A 22,839-nucleotide genomic window follows, 5' to 3' on the forward strand; every position below is an offset into this window, starting at 1 on the left:
AATAAAAATGATACCATTCAGCCTGTTTGTTCCGATACTAATATGCAATATGTGTCAATTGAGTCAGACACACACACACACACACACACAGAGTGTGTAATAAAGTCTAGAGAAGAGACCACCAGATTTTTGAATATTCTTAAGTGTGAAAAATTTTAATATTATAGGGTGTCAAAAATTAAGATTTCTAAAAGGGAGGGGAAATTAATAGATAAAGCAAGGTGACTACTCCAGGAAAGGGAGGAAATCCTGATGAAACAGAGGCACTCTTCCTCTTCCTTGGTGACTGACTCAGAATCCAAAGGAATCAGAAGCATCCCTTTAGGACAGTCTCTCAGAGGGAACTGTTACTATTAAAACATTCCACTACTGGGGCGGGAGGGATATAGCACAGCAGGTAGGGCACTTATTTTGCATATGGTCAACCAGATTTGATCCCTAGCAACCCAAATGGTCTCCAAGCACCTCCAGAAATAATTCCTGAATGCAGAGCCAGGAGTAACCCCTGAGCATCACTGGGTGTAGCAGACAGACAGACAGACAAAAACATTCCACTAGCACAGGACTAATGGTGACAAAATTTTTTTTTTTTTGGTCACCAACAGCCAGGCCCGTCCCATGGGTGGGGAGAGACAGGGGAATGGCTGCCAGAGGTGCGCTTCCTGTCGGACCACTCTGGGTCACCAAGGGCTGTGCGCGTGTTAGAACTTGAAGGCAAGTTTCCAGGACAACCCTCAGAACTGAGCAAACCAAGATGGGTGTCAATATTCCCATTTTTCCTCCATATGCAATGGGATCAATCATAAATGATCTACAGACAATCCAATGGCATCCAAGAGAACTACTGAGATTAAAAGGGTTGAGGAAAAAAGATCAATCAGCATGTTCGCCACTAGAAATTATAAGCTATGCATCCCTCGCTTCCTTCCTCCCTCCCTACCTCTCTTTCTTGCAACACCCAGCAATGTTTAGGACTTTCTCCTGGATCTGTGCTCAAGGATCACTCCTGCTGGTTCTCGGGGGACCATACAGGATGCCGGGGATCAAAGCCAGGTCGGTCACAGGCAAGGGTAGCACTGTCTCCCTGGCCCACTATAAGCTCCTCTCTTGTTCTAAGCTATGAAAATTACATCTGACAGATGGAGATAACTGATGATATCTGGGCACAGTCAGCCAAGGTGTCCAGTGGAAGGGAATTGGAACCGGAACCTAGAGACAGAGTCAGCGAGGCAGAGAAGAGGGAATAGTGGCTGAGGCGGACTGGCAGGAGGCAGCAGGAGCCAAGGGGGAGGAGGATGGAGACTGACACTGAGTAGCGCTGAGCTCCGAGCGACCAGCGGCAGGGGCACTACTGAGAAGTGGACACCAAGAGGTCGTGACAGGTCCTGGAGTGTCGCCAGGGATCCTGGGCTCCAAGCCACAGGTGCTAGAACCCAGGGAATAGTCTGGAAAAGCAGGGCATGGCCAGATACACTCAGAAAGCATCACCCAGCTGGGGGAAGAGGGGCTGGAGCAACTGAGCCTGGGGGCAGGGTGGGCGTCAGGAGGAGTGACCAGCAGCATGGTAGGAAACCGGAAGGTGCTAAAGAAGGCAGGGTCTGCATGAGAAAGGCTTATTGTGAGACATAAAATCCTAAACATCAGGTGCAGGAGACATGAGGTTCCAAATTCGGCAGGAAGTGTGTGTGTGTGTGTGTGTGTGTGTGTGTGTGTGTGTGTGTGTCTCTCTCTCTCCCCCTCCCCCTCCCTCCCTCCCTCTTTCTTTCTCTCTCTCTCTAAGATGAAATTCTAACCAGGAGCCTGGCAAGTAATGTATTCGTTTTCACGGCAGCTGGACTCCAGCATCCGACCTTACAAACTCGAATTTACAAAGGCTCTGACTAGAGCAGATAATCATGGGAGCAGAAATAAGGAAACTGAGCCACAATCTCCTCATTGTTTAGTCACTCAGGGAAAAGCCTCTCCAAACGAATGACGGTCACCGAGCAGGGCACCTCCGCCTGCTCCTCGGCATACATTCAAGCATTTCACAAGGAACGGAGAATTGTCTGAAAGACTAGAGGTACAAGGACTCTCTGGGCGAGTCAAATCTCCTTTTTTCCCTACCCAAGCAAATTCCACAAACAACCGATTTTGAAAGTAAACCCCCTTCTTCTTTCGGCAGACAGCCCGAGACACGTTTAAGGGAGGGGGGCCGTAATTGCATATTGATCCCCATTTACACAAGCTGCAAGGAGGTGAACTTTGGAATATTCATTGGGCTCAAGTTCAGGCTTTTAGCAATCAATAGCCGTTTGGCCTGACTTTCTGGGGTTGACTTTATTTGAAATATTTATTCTACTGGAGGACAAGCAGTTTATCTTAGTCTTGTCTGGGTTCATTGGGGTGTCGATCATGCAAGTGCCCGCCACTGTGAGGTCGGGGCCGAGTCCCCAACGACTCCCAGAGTGACCCCGATGTGGAGAGGCCATGGGGATGGGGTCCCGGGGTCACTCTGCTCAGTTTCTTCTCTAGTACACAAAAACATGCATTCTCCATCGAATTTTTTTGTCTGCTTGCTTGTTCTTCCGTCGGGTTTATGAGGTGTCCAACAGGGGCCAGTGGGTGCTGAGATGGAGGGCGGGGAGGAAGCCGAGAGGAAACAAATTTGAAGCACGAGAAAAAGTGGTCCAGCCTCCTCTCTGCCTGGCCAAGAGAAACTGAGGCGTGAAACAGTAAGTGGTGGCATTCACTGTAGGAGGCTGAGCCTCTGGACCCACCCGGGCAGGAAGCCTGGCCAGCGTCGGGGGAGATGGTTCTTACTTGCTTTATCCTGTCTATGATAAAGTTCCTGTCCATGAGTACCCCAAGACAGAAGGCCGCTGGCCAGGGTTCAGGACGGGCAGAGTCAGACACGGACCCCAGCAACCTTAACACCCAGCCCCGCTAACCGCATGTGTGAGACTTGAGGAGGGGTCACCAGCACGGTGAGGGTCCCCAAGCACTGGCAGGAATGGGGGCTCCCATGTCGGGCACCTCAAAAAAAAAGGGTGGGAGGTGAGAACCAAAAAAGGGATAAAGTAGAGAGGGAGAACAAAAACACCAAAAGAGCAAACCAGGGGGCGGGGGCTTAGGGTAGGGCAGTGGAGCTTGTCCGGCCAGCAGGCAGTCACATGTTCAAGCCCCCGTGCTCGCCCCCCACCTCCCAGGGCCAAGCAAAGTGCTGGCAGCTCTGCTGAGGGGATTCCCCCCACCCCGTGCCACCCCACAGTGTGTGATCTCTCAGCACGATGCAGTTAGTGAGCATGAGCACTGCAACGAAGGGGTGCGGCCCTCGGCGTGCATCTGTGTGAGCCCCACAGTGACGCCCGCCCCCCCCCCCCCCCCCCCCCCGCCGTGAGTGTGTAGCCCCCAGCCCAAGGGTCGGAAGCCCTGGCTGAGCCTGGGTGTGGCTCCCACTGGCCCCAACAACTAATCGGGGGATGGGTTGGGGAGGGGCAGGGGGGGGCTGAAAAAAAACTGTTAAAGCAAAGGGGAGGAGCTAAGAAGGCACCGAGGAGAAGAAAGCAAGAAGAAAACGGTTCCTCTGAAAGGGCCCAAGCAAACGTGAGCACAAATACAACGGCGGTGGCGGGGGTGAGGAAATGAAAAGACCAGAACAACCTTCAGCAGGGTCGATGAGCCCAACTATTAATCACTATATCAATACATCACTTTAAATGTAAATGACCTCAGCACCTCAGCACAGGCAGGTGTGTGTGTGTCTGTGTGTGTGTGTGTGTGTGTGTGTGTTGAGTATATGTGTGTGTGTGTGTATACTGACTGCACACAGCAGATTCATTTCTTCAAAGAATAAGGGCCACTGCCAGTGGGGTCGAACATGAGGAGGGATCCCCGAGAAGGCTTGGCCTGCTCGGGCATGTGTGATGGCTCAGGGCTTGGCGGCCACCAGGGCCACACGTGGGGCCACCTGGGTGCAGTGCCAGAGACCCAACTCAGGAGAGCGGGGTGTGGAGAGGAGTTCAGCAGTCTGCAGAGCAATCCTGGGTTTGGTCCCCCCGAGCTCTGCACCTGGTGTGGCCCTCAAGCCAAGTAAATGAAAAGTCAGTAAACAGGCCGACCTTCACAGGTGCCTCCCGAGTCCCCCACGCGTGAGAATGAACCCGCTGAAAAGCCCAGGTATGCAGCATCAGTGACTGAAAACCCCAGGCTTCACAGAGTCGGGATGGGCAACCTCCTCCCCATCTCCCCACACCTCCAATTTCCTGGCAGTCACGCCCAAGAACTATCTCTTTAAGCACATTAATGGCCATGATTCAGAGACTCACAAGTGAATCTTGGAAGAGAGCGGCACGTCGCAGGGATGCCTCCGGACCCCAAATATTTTAAAAAAAAATTAGAATTTTGCTTTCGTGGCCGCATGACATCTCATACTATTAATAACGATCACGATCATCCTGTTATTCGTCGAATGCCTCAAGCAGGCACCAGCAATGTCTCCTTCGTCCTACCCTGAGATTCTAAAAAGTGCCACATTCAAGGCTCTTTCAGGGTTAGGAGAATAAGACCCATCATTGTTACTGGTATTTGGCATACTGGGTACACCACGGGGAGTTTGCCAGACTCTACCGTGTGGGCAGGTTACATTCGGTAGCCTGCCAGGTTGTTCAAAGCAAGAATGAGATAATAAGATGTCGCACGGCCATGCGCTTCCGGGAGCTGGGTTTTATAGTCTCTGGGTTGGCCGTTGATGGGATTACACGGCGCTGGGGGGCAGCTGGTGGGTGTGACACCCGCCCCCCCCACTGGAAGATGGAGGATCTGGGTGGAGGATGCTCAGCCCCGATCCAAGCAGGCTTGGAGATCTCAGCCCTGGGACCCACATGCCTTTGTTCCTCTGCGGTACCTTCATGCATGTAGAGAGTGGTCTCAGCATGGCTGTGGCTGGTTCTGGAGGTCTTTTGCATAACAAGCGATGCAAAATAAATCATTTAGCATCTGCCTGTGGGGCAGGCTTCGGTGGTGGTGGGAAAATTCGAAATAATTGTGGTAGAAAGGTGTAATGGTGGTGGGACTGGTGTTGAATTGTGGAGTGTAAACAATTACTGCGAACAACTTTATGAAAATAGAATTAAATTTTTTTTTTAAAAAGTAATGTGGAGTTCATGCCTGTTTTAGTCAGCTTAATCGGTGGCTAAATAAACGGCAGTACTCCTACATTTAATAAAAAAGGCACTAAACAGGTTTTATGAAAAAAAAAAAAAAAGGTGGTGTATTATTAGTCTTCTAGGGTCACCATAACAAAACAACACAGACTGGAAGGACCAAGGGAAGAAATGTGTGTTGCCTCACAATTCTGGAGACGGAGACCAGGATGAATGGGATGAATGCGGTGCCAGGGCTGGAATTCACGAAACCCTCCCCCTGGGCCTTCAGAGAGTTGCCTTCTCGCTGTCTATTTGTTTGTGGACCACATCAGCCATCAGCTGTGCTCAAGGGCTACCCCTAATTCTGAGCACAGGAATCTCTCCTGGTGGGGCTCAAGGTAACATAAGGGGTACTGGGGATTGAACCCAGGTCACATATGTGCGAGACAAGCGCCCTCCCCATCATACTATCTCTCCAGTTCCGCTTTCTCTGTGTCTCGACAGACCTTTTATCCTGTGTCCACACAGTTGGGGTCTCTTGCTGTACTCAGAAGTTTTAGTAGATTAAGGATCCACCAGTTCAAACGCATCTAACCTGTTTCACCTCCTTAAGGGCCCTATTTCCAAATACAACCACCTTGGGAGTTAGACTTTCAATGTCTGAATCGAGGGCATGGAGTCCAAAGTTAGATAAAAGATATACACTGTGCTATAATACGAAGCAAGAAAAATCTGAGGGGGGGCTATATTATAGCATCAGACACAGTATCTATATTATTGAATATCATTTCAATCGAGCAAAAGAGCAAATGCTTCTAAATGTTTAAGCACCACAAAACACTTGAAGTAAAAATTCACGAACTGCAAAGAATCCACCATTATAATCAGGTTTTGACACCCATCTCAGCAACTAACAGACCAAGTCTGGAAGGAAATACAAGACTTAAGCAACATTCAAATTCATCGGAACTGATATTTATAGAAAGAACATTCCATTCAATAACAACAGAATGTATACTCTTCACATGAGAAATATTTAGGAAGACTGATTGTAGGTTTTGGGGGTATATTTTGTTTGTTTTTGGGTCACACACAGCTATACTCAGGTTTTACTCCTGGCTTTGTGCTCAGGGATTACTCCTGGTAGGGGTTGAGGACCATATGGGAAGTCAGGGATTGAACCTGGGTCCGTTGGCAAATGTACTATTGCTCCAGCCCCAACCCTGATTATATTTTGGGTCAAAAATAAGCGTTAATAGGTGGAGGGATAGGTATCTGATCATTGTATAATTGAAACCTAAGCACAAAAATTGTAAATCTACAACTGTACCTCATGGTGTTTCACTAATAAAAAAAAAAATAAGCGTTAATAAACCTGAAAAGTCTTAACCAAACAAAAAACATGTCTCCTGGATAATGGTATAATGTAGAAATCAAAAATATTTGAGAGATCCCCACATCCCTGGAAACTAAACCACACACCTTTAAAGAACTCCTGGTGCAGGTATAAAATTGAAAGAGAAATCCCAAAGCATTTTTAGCAGGAAAAAAAAAGAGAGCGAAAACACAATGTGTCAAATGTGTGTGACAAGGCTGAGGCGGCAGTTTAGAGGGGACCCGATAGCACGCCATTAAGTGAGTGGCGGAGACTGGTCTCAAAGAATGATCTCTAGCCCCCATCTGGACAAGTCAGGAAAGAGAACCAACTGAGCACTCAGAGTAACCGGAAGAAGAGAAACGAGGAAGATCAAAGGTCTGGGGGCGGGGGGCGGGGGGGGGAAGGGGAGTCCTCAGGGCTGGGGCTCCTGTCCAGCATGTGTGAGACCCAGGAGTTCAGTCCCTGGCACCGCCACTAGGTCACCAAGAACAACCCCCACGGCACCGCCACCAGCACCACGACATCCGGAATCTCCCGTGTACCACCATGACCAAGTGTGCAAGCACCGCGGACCCCTGGACATCAGAGCAGAGAGGACAGGCACCAACACCAGAGGGACGGGGGAAGAAAGCAGGAAGAGGGGCTGGAGAGGGAGCACAGGGGGTCTTCATCACCGGCATCCCATGTGGTCCTGCCAGGATTGAGTCCTGAGCTCAGTGCCAGGAGTCAGCCCTAAGCATGGCTGGTTGTGACTCCAAGACAACACATGAAAGAAAAGAATAAAGAGCAGAGCAGAATTCCCTGGAATGAAACATAAAAAAAAAAAAAAACAAACAAACAAAAGGGAGAGAGAAAAGTTGACAAAAACGATTCTCAGAGAAGATCAGTAAAATTGATAAACCTTTAGCTAGACTATTGGGGGGAAGGTGAGGAAAGGGGAGAAGACAGATGGCCAACATTATCTTCAGGGCCTTGCCACAGAGTCTACAGAGATTAAAGGAATTAACGGGAGAATACTCGTAAACAACTTAATCCCAATAAGTCTGATGACAAAGATAAAGTGGGTTCCTTGAAAGACAAACTGTCCAAGTTTATTCAATTAGGGGAAATATCATTTGGAACAAATTAAAAATAATATTTCACCAACCTCTGAAACTTTTCGAGGAACTTTTTCACGATACAAAAATGCAAAGTAAGCTAAATTCTTATGAGAAGGCGAACCTGTAACCTCAATCTGACCAGAGAGAGCTCCAATGGTACACAAAACATTGTTACAATCAACTAATCAGACAAGGGCCTCCAACACTGGGTAAAAAAAGGTCTCACACCATCAAAGGTCTGTGTGGACAGCAAGCAAGCACACAGAAAGACATCCAGGGCCATTCACTATGAGAGAGATGACAAGCAAACCCACCCCTGATACCTCCACGTACCCACTTGGGAGGCTAAAACAAAATTCACTCTCCACAGCAGGGAGGAGCAAGGATGCAGAGCGACTGAAAATCTCCGGCACTACAGGGACAAGCAACAGCCATTCTGCAAAAGAGATTGGCGGTGTCTGAGAAATGAACAGTCCATCGATCACAGGACCCCGGCACTCAACTCACCGGTAGTTATCCGAGAGAAATGAAAAGCGTATTTACCTAGAGATCTGTTCTGTGAATAATAATAGCAGCTTTGTTCTTAAGAGTGAACAAATCAGAAACCCCAAAGCCCATCAACCAGTGAATAAATCTCAAAAAAATAGGAAGAGAACTCTCGTACGAGTCAGTGATGGCACTTCCTGGCATCTACTCCCACAGACACAAAATCATTCATTCGAAAGGACAAAGATACACACCTATGTTCACTGCTGCACTCAGTACCACAGCCAAGACTTGGAAGCCCAACTACTGATGAACAGAGTTGTCAAGTGTACACACACACACACACACACACACATACACACATGAACCTTATATGTGTGTGTGTGTGTGTGTAAACCTTATACATACCCACATGTATGTGAGATTTCCTACATATATACATACATAGATAATGGAATACTATGCAGCTCTCAGAAAGGACAAAATTATACAATTTGCTGCAACACGGATGAAACTTCTGGATCTCACGCTGAACGAAGTCAGTCGAAATGAAGGGTCAGGCACAGTATATCTCTCTCAGAAGTAGGACTTAAAAACACATGGCAACATAGCAACAAACAGCCAAACAGCCATTACATGAGGGTGGGGTGGTGGGGGTGGGGACTGACACACACAACTGAGTTGGGGGAAAGGAGATGAGAGGGAGGCGGGCTGGGTTCCTTGGGGAAGGGGGAGGGGTACACTGGTGATGGCTGTAGTGCTGCAATTATGTCCACGAGAAACCATTATGAATAGTATTATAAACCAATGTGTGTGTGTGTGTGTGTATACATATACATATATAATGTTTTTAACCAGAAATAAGTCTTCAAACAACTTTCCCCCCATAAAAATCAAGTACTACCTGGCAAGGAGCAAAATGACCAACTCCAGCCTCAGGTTGATTACCGACACTTCCTTCTACTCAAGTGTGACCGTGGCTTCAGGAGGAGAGACCGGGCTGAGGACACAGCAAGTGCCCTGCACCAGTGCAGCTCTAGGTTTGACGCCCAGAACACCCAGACACACAGACGTGCCAACGGCCCGGCATAGCAGGCGATGCCACCGAGGTGTGCCCAGCACACGCTGTGATGCTCTCGTCATCACAACATCCCACATGCCTCTCAGGAAGCAGCCCAGTTGCTAAGCGACACACAGCTGTATTGCTCCAGAGTATCAAGATGATTCCAGCGAGGCCTCACGGCAGAGCACACACTACATAATTCCATTTACAAGAAACTCGAGATGGCCAGGAAGCATATCACTGGTTGCCTGGGAGACTGGGAGACGGCGTGAGAGGCATCCAGGGCTCCCCAGGGAAACGAAGGCCTCTTGGGCATGACCCACATATGCGTTATGAGGCTCAGGTCGACACAGTCGGCAAAATTCACCCACTTTTATATTTTCTTTAAGTGTGACCGACCTACGGTGAAACCCACAAACTCCAGCTATGGGTCGGCGGCAAGGGGTGAGGAGGCCCCAACCAGGCCCTGCCAGTTGCTCCTGCTCTGGTTTAATCGTCTTTTTTTTTTTTTTTTTGGCTTTTTTGGGTCACACCTGGCGATACACAGGGGTTACTCCTGGCTCTGCACTCAGGAATTACCCCTGGCAGTGCTCAGGGGACTATATGGGATGCTGGGAATTGAACCCGGTCAGCCGCATGCAAGGTAAACGCCCTTCCCGCTGTGCTATCTCTCCAGCCCTCTGGTTTCATCATCCTTTGAGGCCACTGCGTCTTCCCGTTTATGAAGAGGGAGCGCCAGCCTGGGGAGTATGGTTGGAAGGATTGCTCTGTGCCTCAGAAGCGTTTTCCGGGTTCCTGAAGAACATGTAGCAACAGCCCCTCCCCGTCTCAGTGAGGGTGGCAGTACCCGGCCAGCAACATAAGGCAACACATGTTGCCGACTATAGGCACGAAGCCTGTCTCCCGTGCAGGCCGGGCTCTAGGCCCCTGGGCAGGCAGGGCGGAGTTCTAACGGGCTGGCATGATTACTATGTTCCTGCCGTTGAATCGGTGAGACCGAAGGTCAGAAGAAAAGGTTTTCCCTCGAAGAAACAAAATAAAGGACGAGCACAAACACCCAAAGGGCCTGAACCTTCACCTGTCCACTAGGAACAATGCCAACATGGAGCAAAAATTAAAGGGAGTAAAAATCAAAGTTTCGGGGGCTGGAGCGATAGTACAGCAGGCAGGGCGTTTGCCTTGCACATGGCTCACCGGGTTCAATTCCCAGCATCCCATATGGTCCCGCGAGCATCACCAGGAGTAATTCCTGAGTGCATGATCCAAGAGTAACCCTTGTGCATCGCTGGGTATGACCCAAAAAGGAAAAAAAAAAAAATTAAAGGTTCAAAAGGAAAAAAAACCCAGAACCCCTGCCAAAAAAAGCATTGAGACACGCTTACAGCTCAGAAGCGGGCCTGCAAAGACTTATTTTACAGCTGGATTACAGTCCTCTTTCGGCGTTTTTTTTTTTTTTTTTTTTTTTTTGGTCAGAGACACTTTTCCTTAGCTTACGGAAAATCTTCCGGCAAAACCTCAGTGGAAATAAACCGGGGTGGCTCCTGGAATGACATGTCTGCGGCCCTCCTCTTCCTCACTCCCCCTTCTCTCCTGTTTTGCCTACAGAGTTAATAACCGAGATGGATCTGCCGGGTTTTAGCTAACGCGGATGCCGAGCAGCGTTTCTCCGGCCCCTGGGATGCTAGTGGCCTCTTCTCCTTCTAACTGGAACAGGGCTTTACAATAGAAGTAATAAACTTCCTGTCAACATTTTCAAGGAAAATGACACTGGGATTTTTTTTCCCCTCTCCCACTGGCTTTGTTGCCTTTTAGAGCACAAAGGATACGGGGACACACAGTTCCACAGAGTGCTGTGGAGGCAGGGCAGTGGGCGACCAGCGTAACTTGAAGGAACAGGGTCTCCTGTTGCAGCTTGGGGGGCGCAGAGACAGCTGTAATGATGGGCTCGGCGATCACAGCCAGTCTCCACCAGGCGACAAGGAGGGCAGGATTTAGTTTGTTTGTTTGGGGGGCCACATCTGGTGATGCTCAGGGCTTACTCCTGACTGCCCTCAGGGATCACTCTTGGTGGGGCTCAGGGGGGCATTATGGGATGCCGAGGATCGAACTCAGGTCAGCTGCATGAAAGGCAGCCCCTACCTGCTATACTATCTCTCCGGCGATGTCTTAAGACTCCACCCTCACTTCCTGCTAAATTCTAAAGGGTCTACTCCCCAGCAAGTATAACTGACTCATTTATTTTGTGGGGGGGGGGGGAGGGGGGAGGAGTTATTCTGGCTCATGCACTCAGGAATTACTCCTGGTGGTGCTTGGGGGCCCATATGGGATGCTGGGGATTGAACCCGGGTCGGCCTCGTGCAAGGCGAATGCCCTACCCGCTGGACTATTGCTTCGGCCCTTGACTCTTATTTCTGTGAAGCAGACCCTTGGAATCGAATCCTTCTGCTAACCCTTCCCATAAGTTGTGGCATGCAGACATTTTTATTTTTCTCTCGACTATCCCTGACAACAATTACTCCACGTGGTTCCTCTCCACTCTCCAGCACTTTGACAGCAACCCAGCCCCAACACCCATGCTGTACCCTAACTCCAGGCCACAAAAGTGAAGCCAAGCTGCCTGGCAGGCACCAGAGCAACCCATGCCTGGATCTTTCTCCCTTCCAGTTTATTTTATTTTTAATTAATTTATTTTGGGGTTTGGGGCCACACCCAGCCGTGCTCAGGAGTTACTAGCTCAGGTATCATCACTCCTGGCAGTGCTTGGGGGACGTCCATATGGGAGTGCCAGGGATCGAACCCAGGTCAGCTGTGTGCAAGGCCAGCGCCCTACTCACTGTGCTATTGCTTGGGGCCCCTCTCTCCTCCAGTTTAGAATTTGGCACTACATAAGTGGTTTGCACCTCTGCTTCATCTTTTCTCTCTCCTTCTCTCTCCAGACACTAGTGTGATGGCCTGAGAGACAGTATAGTGGGCCGGGTCCTTGCCTTGCACATGGATGACCTGGGTTCGATTCCCCCAAGTGCAGAGCCAGGAGCGATTCCTGAGTACCACCAGAAGTGGCCCCTCCAAACACCACAAAGGAGACACTCTTCTGAGGGTGGGGAGGTGGGGGGGGGGGCTCCCACAAATGCTAAGACGCTTCTGTGACTTTTCCCAGCAGGAGTTCCACTTTAAAACGCCACTGCAGCAATCTCGACTCTTCCAAAATGTCTTCATCTGGCCTTCGGCAGCGAGAGAAAAACAACAAGAAAATCACCTGCCCCCTCCCCCAACCCCCCTTATTGATTCTGTCAAGCCATGTGAAATACAGACACTCAACACAGGAAAAAAAAAAAAACCCAAACAGTCACCTGACAACTAGACTAACACCTTGCCAGGGGGCAAGGGCGAGAAGGAAGGGCAAAGCAGCGCCCGCCGGGTACCACTGATTCCAGACCCAGAATACCCCGGGGATGAGGGATGCTGAGAGCCGAGAGGTACGGGTGTTTCACAGGGAGAGAGACTGAGGGCTTCTGCTCTGATGCCCACTGTGGGCACCAGTCAAAAGGGCAGGCAGCTGAGGGGCGGGCTCCCTCAAATCGGCCAGATCCGGTTCTGCTTCGTGCTCGTCACACTCTATAATTCTGGCCCAGGCCCAGCAGGACCCAGCGTCGCCACGCAGGAGGCTGAGTTCTCCGCTACTTGGCTTTCTGATACGTGGTGCCTCATCCTGCGGGTCCATCGCCTGGATCTCCGAGAAATGTTCCGGCCCACTGGCCCTCGGCGGCGAAAAAAAAAAAAAAGATTTCTAAAAGCGTCTTCATCTACTCAGAAAGAGTCGCCGGGAGACTTGGGTGTGCCCCCTATCAGGAAAGGGGGGGCACAAGTGGAAGAAGGAAGGATGCTTGGAGGGTCCAGTCCCAGCCGCGCCAACAGATGCTTCCCACAGAGTGAGTGAAGCGCAGCCCGTCAGAATCCAGTTCCTGTACTAACAGCAGGTGGGGTGGGTGTGAGAAAGGGCTGAGGGAAGCGAAGACAGGGCAGAACCGTCTACAAGAACTTCAGCGCAATGGGCTGAAGCAACGCTCTGCAGACGAGGCCCAAGGCCCAGGTTGGATCTCGGGACCACCTGACCGCCCCCTCCACTCCCCGCGCCACTGGGAACAACTCCTGAGAAACAGCCAGGGGCCTGACGCCGCCAGGTAGGGCCCCCAAATCTAGAAATAAATAAGTGCGGTTTGAGCAAAAACAAACACACAAAAACACCAGACACACAGATCACAGGGACAGATTAGAAAATGCAGGAAGAGATCCTCACCTAGAGGATAAACTGATTTCTGACAAAGGTGCGAGCAATTTAATGAAACACCATCTCTGCAATGTAGGGTGCCAGAATTGGGCATCTACATGCAGAAATAACAAAACCAACAGCAAACGCGTAACTGTGAGACCGGGAACTGAAAACTTATAGGAGACGCAGAAGCGTTCTGATAGACATTGGGGTTTGGTTTTGCAGCTTACGTGCAATACCCGAGCACAATTCATAAGTAAGTAAAGTAAAGGCCCTCCCGTTGATCATCGATTTGCTCGAGCGGGCCCAGTAACGTCTCCATTGGATACTTTGTTGTTACTGCGTCTGGCATATTGAATACTCTCGGTAGCTTGCCGGGCTCTCCGAGAGGGGCAGAGGAATCGAACTCGGGTCGGCCATGTTGGCCGCGTGCAAGGCAGACGCCCTACCCGCTGTGCTATCTCTCCAGCCCACTTTTGCTTTTCAAAGGACACTTGAAAAATGAAGAGGTAGGCCACAGATGTGGGGGAAACTATTTCCTAAACATTCATCTGACAGACTTGTCTCTTGAATAAAGAACACTTACGATTCAAGAAAATAATGCCAGATGGACTAAAGGCTTAAATCCAGGTCTGACCTTAACAGAGATATTGTATCAGAAAGGTTGAGATGTACACAAGAAGACACTCAGTGTCATCGGTCATTATGCAAATGGGAACCCAAACCGCCACAGACCTCGAGTGGCAAAATTTAAAGTCTGAGGGTATTGAGGATGGAGAAGGATAAGGAGCACGCAGAATTCCCTAGGCTTACTGGCAGGAAGTGAAAACAATATAATCATTTTGGGAAAGAGTTTCTAAAATAAGCTTACATTTATTTTACAATATGACTTGGTCATTCATCTGATGGGCACTTGGAAATAAAAATACATGAGAAATGCAGAGAAATGAGAAATATATTTATCCACAGACTTTTCACTAGCGTTAGTCACAATGGCAAAACACTGGAAAGAACACTGACACGCATCGCCAGGCAAATAAATACACCGATTCTGGAATACAGAAGCAGAAGAGTACCACACGTGAAAAGGAAACAAACTCCTAACACAAGCACACTACACCTCAAAGACAATCTGCTGAATGAAATAAGCCACGCAGTTCCTCAAAGTCGGCTACCGCCTCTCACATCCCTGATCTGTGGGAGCCCCAGCAGTCACGCCCATCCCCCTAAGCTGCCACCCAATTAATTACAGCTGGACCTTCCCGATAAAAGTACCGAACTTCCTGACATCTCAGATGCCACAACACTGATAAACCAGTAGTAGCACACCACACGGGAGAAGGCAAACAATCTCGATGAACGAAACATAAACCTCGAAGGCTTAGCCTGTGACAACTGACTAGGGTGTGGAGGACCCCAGTGACAGGGAGCTAATGAGCACCTGTGGCCCTTCGCAGTGAGATTAATGCAACCCAGGAGCTAACATTTGACTTGAAATCAAATGCTTTGGGGTCCACACCTGGCTTTGCTCAGGGATCACACCCAGGGGACCGTGCGCTGCCAGGGACAGAACCCGGGGCAGCCACATGCAAGGAAAGTGCCGCGCTGTACTGGTGCTTCACTGTCACTGTCCTCCCGTTGTTCTTCGATTTGCTCGAGCAGGCCCAGTAACGTCTCCATTGGAGACTTTTTTTGTTGTTACTGTGTTTGGCATATCGAATACATCACGGGTAGCTTGCCGGGCTCTGCCGTGCGGGCGAGATACTCTTAATAGCTTGCCGGTCTCTCCGAGAGGGGTGGAGGAATCGAACTCAGGTCGGCCATGTTGGCTGCGTGCAAGGCAAACGCCCTACCGCGGTGCTATCGCTCCAGCCCTACTGGTGCTTCAGCCCCACTTTAATTTAAATTTAATTTTACTATTGTTTTTTAAAAATTATTATGATTTCGTTTGGGGGCCATACCTGGCAGTGCCCACTCTTGGCTCTGCACTCAAGACTCCCTCCAGGTAGGTGCAGGGGACCACATGGGGTGCTGGGGGTGGAATCCAAATCAGCTACATGCCAGGCAAGCACCCCACCCACTGTATTATCATTCTGGCCCTATCGATTTCTACCTTAAATAAACTTAAAGTCAGCTTTGAGGATTAATAACTTGATTCAGTTACTGGGAAACTTTTCTTTGTTTTAGTTTCATACCCCCTGTCCAGGGTTTACGCCTAGCTGTAGGTGAGAGGGGCGACCATGTGTGGTGCTGGGGATCAAACCCGGGTCTGCTGTGTGCAAGGCAAGTGCCTTCCCCACTGCACTAACCCTGGGGAATATTCATTTATTTACATGTTTGCATTTTTTTTTTAGACCACATCTTGTAGTGCTCAGGGCTGACCCCTGGGTTTGTGGTCAGGGATCATTCCTGGAGGACTTAGGGGACCAGGAGGTCAATGCTAGACAAGTCAAGCACCCTACCTGCAGCACAATAGCACCGGCCCCCGTTTAAAGTCTACTTGGAGAAGCAGGTAGAAGAACCTGCTTTTTCAACTTCAAATTTCATGAAGTCTAAATACAAATTGGGTACTCTGATGAAAAGTCTGCAGCTAATTGAGATGCAAGTCTAAATACACTATTTCAAAATGTTAGAATTTAAAAAGACGGACAATGGCTCACTAATAATTTTTTAATCGACTGCATGTTAAATGGTGATTTAATATTCTGGCTTAAGTAACAATACTAAAATTAATTCTGTGCCTTTTAACCTTTCTATCATGGCTATTTCAAACTATATATTTTGTTTCCATATCACTTCTATTGGACAGTATTATTTATAAATTTACCATAATATAAAGATGTATATACACCTGCTAAAATTTAACTGTGCACTTAAAAATGGGTTTGCTGCATATAAATTGTCTCAATAAAACAAAAAATATTAAATTAAATAATACACATGTATCCATGTGAAGTGCACAGGTACATAACAATATGTCGGTATAAAAGGTTATTTTGTTGGTCACATATCCTTACCAATAATCAGAAGTGCAAAAACTCCCCTAATGGTATAGACATGCAAAATAAACTGTTTCTTTTGATAGCTACCACATTAAACTATATTACATTTACTTAAAATCACTTCCCTGACAAGCTACTGAATCTTCTGAAGTCAAGAAATCCTGTCTTGTTCATTTTTGTATAGGCCTAGCTTTTAACACAGATCAATACTGGAATAGCTGTAGAATTATCTCCTTTATCATCTGATTTCCATGAAGTCTCTGCTACTCCCACTTTTCACTGAAGGTCAGAGGTCAGAAAGGTGACCCTGTGTTGCCTAGCCTGTTCACCTAAACTTCAAAGCCCTTCTCCCACGCTATACCAAACCACTATCTTTCCCAGTGAGCAATTCCCAACTCTTCAGCGAATGCTCAAAACAAAGTGAAGATTAGTGATTAGAAGCAACGGAACCACTGGCATTTCCCCGAAACATCTAACATGCACTTTCCTGGTCTTGAGTGGGCCCTTCCTCCCGGGGGAATAACATCTGGCCTGGGAGACCTGGTGCATGTCAGAATTGTGTGCTTCTCGGGGGCTGCCTGCAGCCTGTATGCCTGAACTGTAAGGCCTGAGAACAACGTTACAAATATCCAGTGGTCTGGGCAGAAAAAAGGCCCTCTACCTCTGCGGCAGACAGCATCGTGGAAGCTCTTGCTAGATCAGAAGAGGTAAATCTTTTTGTCCCTTTGGTTTTGGAACGCACCCAGCCGTGCTCAAGGCTCACTCCTGGCTCTGCACTCAGGGCTTACTCCTGGTGGAGTTGGGGGACCATATGGGGTGTCGGGGATGGAATGTGGATCAGCATGCAGGTAGGCGCCCTGCCAGCTATTCTATCACTCCAGCAGAAGAGGTAAATCTTACCAAAATAAAACCTCCAACTCCCAGTGACACTCCTATTTGGTAATCTAGAGAAGGAAAAATAACACAGAAAAAAAAAAATGTCCAAGAAAGGGAAAAAGGAAACACTGAATCTGCTAATAATTAATTAATCCCAAAGAATTACTCCCCGTACCAGTCACTTCCCACTTCAAAACTGAAGTTGGGCAATCCGAGAGAGGTAAAGTTTCTAAGTCTTTGGAGCTCCCTTTTAATTAGGCACGGGAATCTCCGCATTCTTGCTGGAATGATCCATATTTCTGGTTATTTATTCAGCTCCCTACTGCTGCACATTACCAAACCATATGCTTTTGGAATACATCACTTCATATTTGCACGCAACCATCCAGAGCCACGGGCAATCCAGACCTTTAAGAAGTGTAAGAAAAGTTCCTGCCAAGGATAGTTTAAAGGTTAGGAAGCCTCGGACGTCAAATGCATCTTCTCGGTATGTTATTTGCAGGAGAGAAGACGGGTCATCTTCACGAAAGGCCGGTTAATTAGAAGGGTAAATAAACAAAAGACCCAAGAGAATAAAAGCCAGCAAAACAGAGATGAATATTAAAGACGCTAGAATAATTCTAATGCCTTCCCTGCCTAAAAGAAAAAAAAAATTAAAGCAATTACATAAAAGGGAGCCTTTCAATCAATCCAAAATCTGGGAGGCATTGAACAAAGGTTTACAGTGTCACCACAAGCGTCTACAGAGACGGTATTTTAGAATATATATATATATATATATATATATGTACATATATATCGATAATTTTAAATAGAAAAAAAAAGTTTGAAATACAAAACACGGTCACTGCAGAATCTGTTCACATGGCAAAACATTGGAAATAATCTCAACATCAAGAACAGAATACTAATGAAGCAAGATTCTCTTGGAGTCCATTATGTAGCTTTACTGAAAACTCTCGTGAAGTCTGTGTCACAGCATGAGAAACAGCAAGTTAAGTTTAAAAAGAAACATTATAGGAAATTACATGTGTGGGAGGACTGAAAGTTGTTAAAAACAAGAAAACAATTATAGGGAGAAAAGAACTAGCAGAAACAAGCCCACCCCCCCTCACCACACACACCCCAAAGATGTGTAGGACAGCTCTTTTTCTGTTTTGTTTTTTTTTTAAGTTTCTCTAAGGTAGGGCCCATCTTACTAACTTCTGCATAAGCTACCATTGAACTTAGCACCTACTTCACCAATGTGTTAATAGCACTTTTGCATGTCTACACTCAAAAATTATGTGTACAACATACAAAATTTATTAAGATCACTTTTTCGAAGAAGTTGTTCAAGAGTTTCCCTCGGAACACGTGGGAGAAATTGAAGACACCATACTCTCCTCCAATTCCACAAAGAACCCCCCTATTATATTTAGTCTGCCAACCGTGCAAACACCGCTAAGATCTCCATATTTAAAATACTGTGCGGCACCACCTCCTCCCCCCTCTTCCTTGTCAAATTTCTCAAAAGTTATCACTCTAACCGCCTCCCATTTGCTTCCATCTTTTTAGGATTCCGTGAAATTCGCTCCCATGAAATCCACATTGAATATTTTAAGGAGTACGGCGGAAATAATAAAATATACAAAGAAGGAGGATTTACAAGCTATCCGAGGGAGGGTACGGCGAAGTTCTAAAGCCGTCTTGGCATACTTCCGCGTCGACCGTGCTCACCACAGCACACAGGCAGGGCTCATTACTGAAATAAGGAAATAAGGAAAGGACGCGTGCATGGAAAAAAAAATATATATGGAAGAGATGCTCCTGCCAATAATAAAAAGACAAGCAAGCACAGGGAAGAGACAGACCTATTTCGGATGTCAAGACAATTGGCCTATGTTGAGAAATCAACACAGAATCAGCTTAGAAGTGAATGGCAGGGAGACTTTTGTCCCCGGTGGGTAGGTCAGATCACCGACCGACAACTGCCAGACAGACAGAAACAAGAGCTTTCGTTCACCTACTCACCGAAGGAAAGATCATACGTGTGTACCCAAGGGCCTTGCCTTTGGTATCTAGGAAACTCGACAGAATGAAAGACCCAGAGCTTGACTATGGGCCGTGGATGGGGGCGAACCGTTGGAGCGAGGCCAAGACGATCCCAGTAGGTGAGCAGGGCGACCGGAGGCGGAGGGGCCTACCTGAGCATGAGGTTCATCAGCTGCAGCCCCTCGCCCTTCAGGAAGCGCTCACGGTTCGAGCTGAGCATCAGGCAGGAACAGAGGGAGTCGAAGAGGTTCTCCATCATCTCCTGCTCCTCAGCCGTGCTAGGGTTATGTCTTTTAAACACCTGTCAGGCGAAAACGTTGGGAGGCCTGGTCACACTCAGAGAACCTTGGTCCCCTCAGCTGGCCACTTGCCTAGTCTGCCTGGGACTGAGGAAACTCTGGGTACCAAGAAAAACTCTCCTCGATTTCCACTGAAGAGATATGGAGCTTTCTGATGCGGTGAAGCAAATGGCCATTGGTTGATACCAATAAATAAATAAATAAAATAAAAACAGCACTCAGCTGGCCACTGAGTCCATGGGGTGACTGGCTCCAAGGAGGCAGATCTTTCTTTTTTTTTCCTCCCCAAATCAACAAAACTATTTTACACTGAACTGTCACCACATAAATAAATAAATAAAAATTAAAAAAAAAATCACAGAGAACTCCATAGAAGACATCAAGCTAAATAGAGAAAATAAACAAATGCACACCCCTGCAAGCACTGTCTGGTCCTGTGCTCCCCACGAGTGGGTACTCCCTAACCACCTGGCCACAGCGTGACCTGCCTCAGCTCTAAGCCGCAGGGAGACCTGGGGAGCGCTGCCTTCGCCAAAGCTAACTTGGCGCGCGGCGGGGAGGCGTTTGGACGGAATGTGCACGCTCGCACAGTCGCCTACAAAATGATCAACAATCTTGCGGGAAGCAGACCGAGCGCCTTCCCGGCGCTGGAAATTGAGTTCACATTTCAAAGCTCTGTTTTCTGGGGTTGGGGCCAAGCCACGCTCGCTGCTGGCACCAAGACAGAGCTGCATGCAAACTGACACTCAGGCACTCCCAACACTGCAGGTTTTATCCAAATAGATCTATTTTCGGTCCTGTGGGTTTTATTATATTTGGGGGTGGGCGCACAGTACAGACAAGATTTATGAGAAGAAATTCTGATGGTATTTTCAGCACGCCGGAACCTCATCTCCACTGGATCTACATTTCCGACAGTGAGCAAAGGCCCATTCCCCACTTTACTCTGTCAGGTCCCCGATACCACCTTCCTCTCTCAGGTGTCTCGAGGGCCCCTAACCCGCTACGCCGGGCAGCGTGCCTCTCTCATTGATCTGGACCCCAAATCAATAGGCTGGAAAGGAAGTGAACAACGAGGGGGTCGGCTGGAAATATCCTGCCTTTACGACCCAAGGACGAACACTGAAGCAGGGTGTGCTGCCCTTCGGGGCTGCCAAGTTCAAGATCAGAACCCCCAGAAAGTTCCTGCCACATACACAGTGACGTGTGACCATGAGGCATGCGTGGTGAGGCGGCGAGGTCCGTCCCTCCAGGGTGACCTCAACCTGGACGTCCCACGTGACTCGCCTCTCCCCGGCTGCGTCCCTCTACCTCCCACTGAAAGCAGGCCATGGGTCCGCACGGCAGACAGGAAGTGGAAGGATTACTCACGGATAACTGCTGAAGAAGCACATCGATTCCGTCCAGCTCCCCGAGCAATTCCCTGTTTTCTAAAAGGGGAAAAAAATAGAGGGAGGGAAAAGAAAAAATGAAGCTAACTGTCAGATTTTACAGCCGTCTAACACGGATACATCAGCAAACAGGATCGATACCGCTTGACAGAGTACAAAGGCTGCTCGGAGCGCGAGCGGGGGAGCAGGGGATGCCAAAGGCAAGAGGGCCGGCCATCATCGTCTGCAACAAGCCTGGTGCCTAGCCTAATGGAACGTCAATAGCGAGAGGGAGCTCACCATCGTTGTCCTGCAGCAGGATGGCCAGCACTTCACTACAGTACAGCTTGTTGGCGTCGAAAGGCATCTTTGCCTGCGGGGGGACAGGAGAAATCAGGAAGTTGTTCAGGGGCCTCATTCCTTTCCCGAGACGTTATTTCTCACAAGTAGCAGGATCTGAGTGCAGAGAAATCACAGCTGCGGATGGGGTGGACGGGGGCTGAGGGGTGGTGGTGGAAGGGTAGGTTAAGAGTGTATTTAAAGGGGCTGGAGCGACAGCACAGCAGGCCTATAGGGAGTTTTACTTTGCACACGGCCAACCTGATTCGACCCCCGGCATCCTATATGGTCCCCTGAGCACTGCCAGGAGTAATTCCTGAGTGCAGAGCCAGGAGCAACCTCTGAGTATCCCCGGGTATGACTCAAAAAGCAAAAGCAAAAAAAAAAAAAGTGTGTTAAAAAAAAAATAAGCCTCAAGAGATCATATCAAGTTGCCCACTGTGAAACCCTAAACAGTTCTACGACACTCTGCATCTCTCCCTCCCAATGTCCCCTCTTCCAGGAAGCCTTCCCATATTCCCTCCCCTTTCAAATCTAGGGTCTACTGGCTAGCAGGAGTCCATCTAATCCAGTAGGGCAGTAGTCCAGAGTGCACATTCAAAGGTGACCTCGATGAACAGCCAAAAGTTCTGGATTCTGGGGGCTGGAGCGGGTAGGGCATTTGCCTTGCACGTGGGCAACCCGGGTTCAATTCCCAGCATCCTATATGGTCCCCCGAGCACCGCCAGGGGTAATTTCTGAGAGCATGAGTCAGGAGTAACCCCTATGCATCGCAAGGTGTGACCCAAAAAAGAAAAAAAAAATAGTTCTGGATTCTGAAGACAAGCCATCTTAAAGTCATCCTCATAAAAGTAGGCCGGAAAGTACAAGACGGGAGAGAGGCTGAAAGAAAAGCAACTGGGTTATTAGGAAACTTATTTAGCCGAGTTGGATGTATTCATCACAAAGCAGCTCCTTCTGGACCTTTTTTTTTTTTTAATGCTGGAAATTTAATTTGAAATCATAAACCTTTCTGCTCACGTGCCACAATTGCCCCGCTATTGAAAAAAGAAAACCGCATTAAATATGCAGAAACGCGTTAATATTTTAACACCCAAATTACTACCCACAATTCTTCCCCTGTCGCATGCTCTAGCACTTGGAGTTTCAGAGGGGCCAAGCAGATCCAGGACTCTCTCGGGTGCCAGGCCACACCGTCACTTAAGTGTGTGTGTGTGTGTGTGTGTGTGTGTGTGTGTGTGTGTAGGGGGGGCCACAACACTCAAATATCACGGCCCTTAGACATGGGTGCAGAAGAAATAAGACTCTGCCTACTGACTCCCCGAACCATCAGTGCGGTGCGGTACAGTGAAACGCAGTGGAGATAATGACTGTTAATCAGCTGCTGCCCTGCTTACCCATCCAGATTTTCAAAATGTCAACTGCTTCTGTATCTGGGAAGGATGGGAGACGTGCTTCTCTCGGAGCTAACGCCTCCACCACCTCAGCGCCACTCC

The 22,839-nt window shown here is 48.4% G+C and overlaps 1 protein-coding gene across 1 annotated transcript in view; it reads right to left on the reverse strand.

The window, feature by feature from the left end:
- CTNNBL1 (catenin beta like 1) overlaps nucleotides 1-22,839 on the reverse strand; it is a 186,485-nt gene that overhangs the window by 66,907 nt on the left and 96,739 nt on the right. The window contains exons 8-10 of the mRNA XM_056121215.1: nucleotides 21,305-21,377; nucleotides 21,006-21,064; nucleotides 19,488-19,636 (exon numbers count right to left, since the gene is read on the reverse strand). Of these exons, the coding sequence (XP_055977190.1) occupies nucleotides 19,488-19,636; nucleotides 21,006-21,064; nucleotides 21,305-21,377 (281 nt within the window). The remainder of the gene's footprint in view (nucleotides 1-19,487; nucleotides 19,637-21,005; nucleotides 21,065-21,304; nucleotides 21,378-22,839) is intronic.

This window comes from Sorex fumeus, unplaced genomic scaffold, assembly GCF_029834395.1.
Source record: "Sorex fumeus unplaced genomic scaffold, SorFum_2.1 ptg000044l, whole genome shotgun sequence".
In the NCBI taxonomy this organism is placed as follows: Eukaryota; Metazoa; Chordata; class Mammalia; order Eulipotyphla; family Soricidae; genus Sorex; species Sorex fumeus.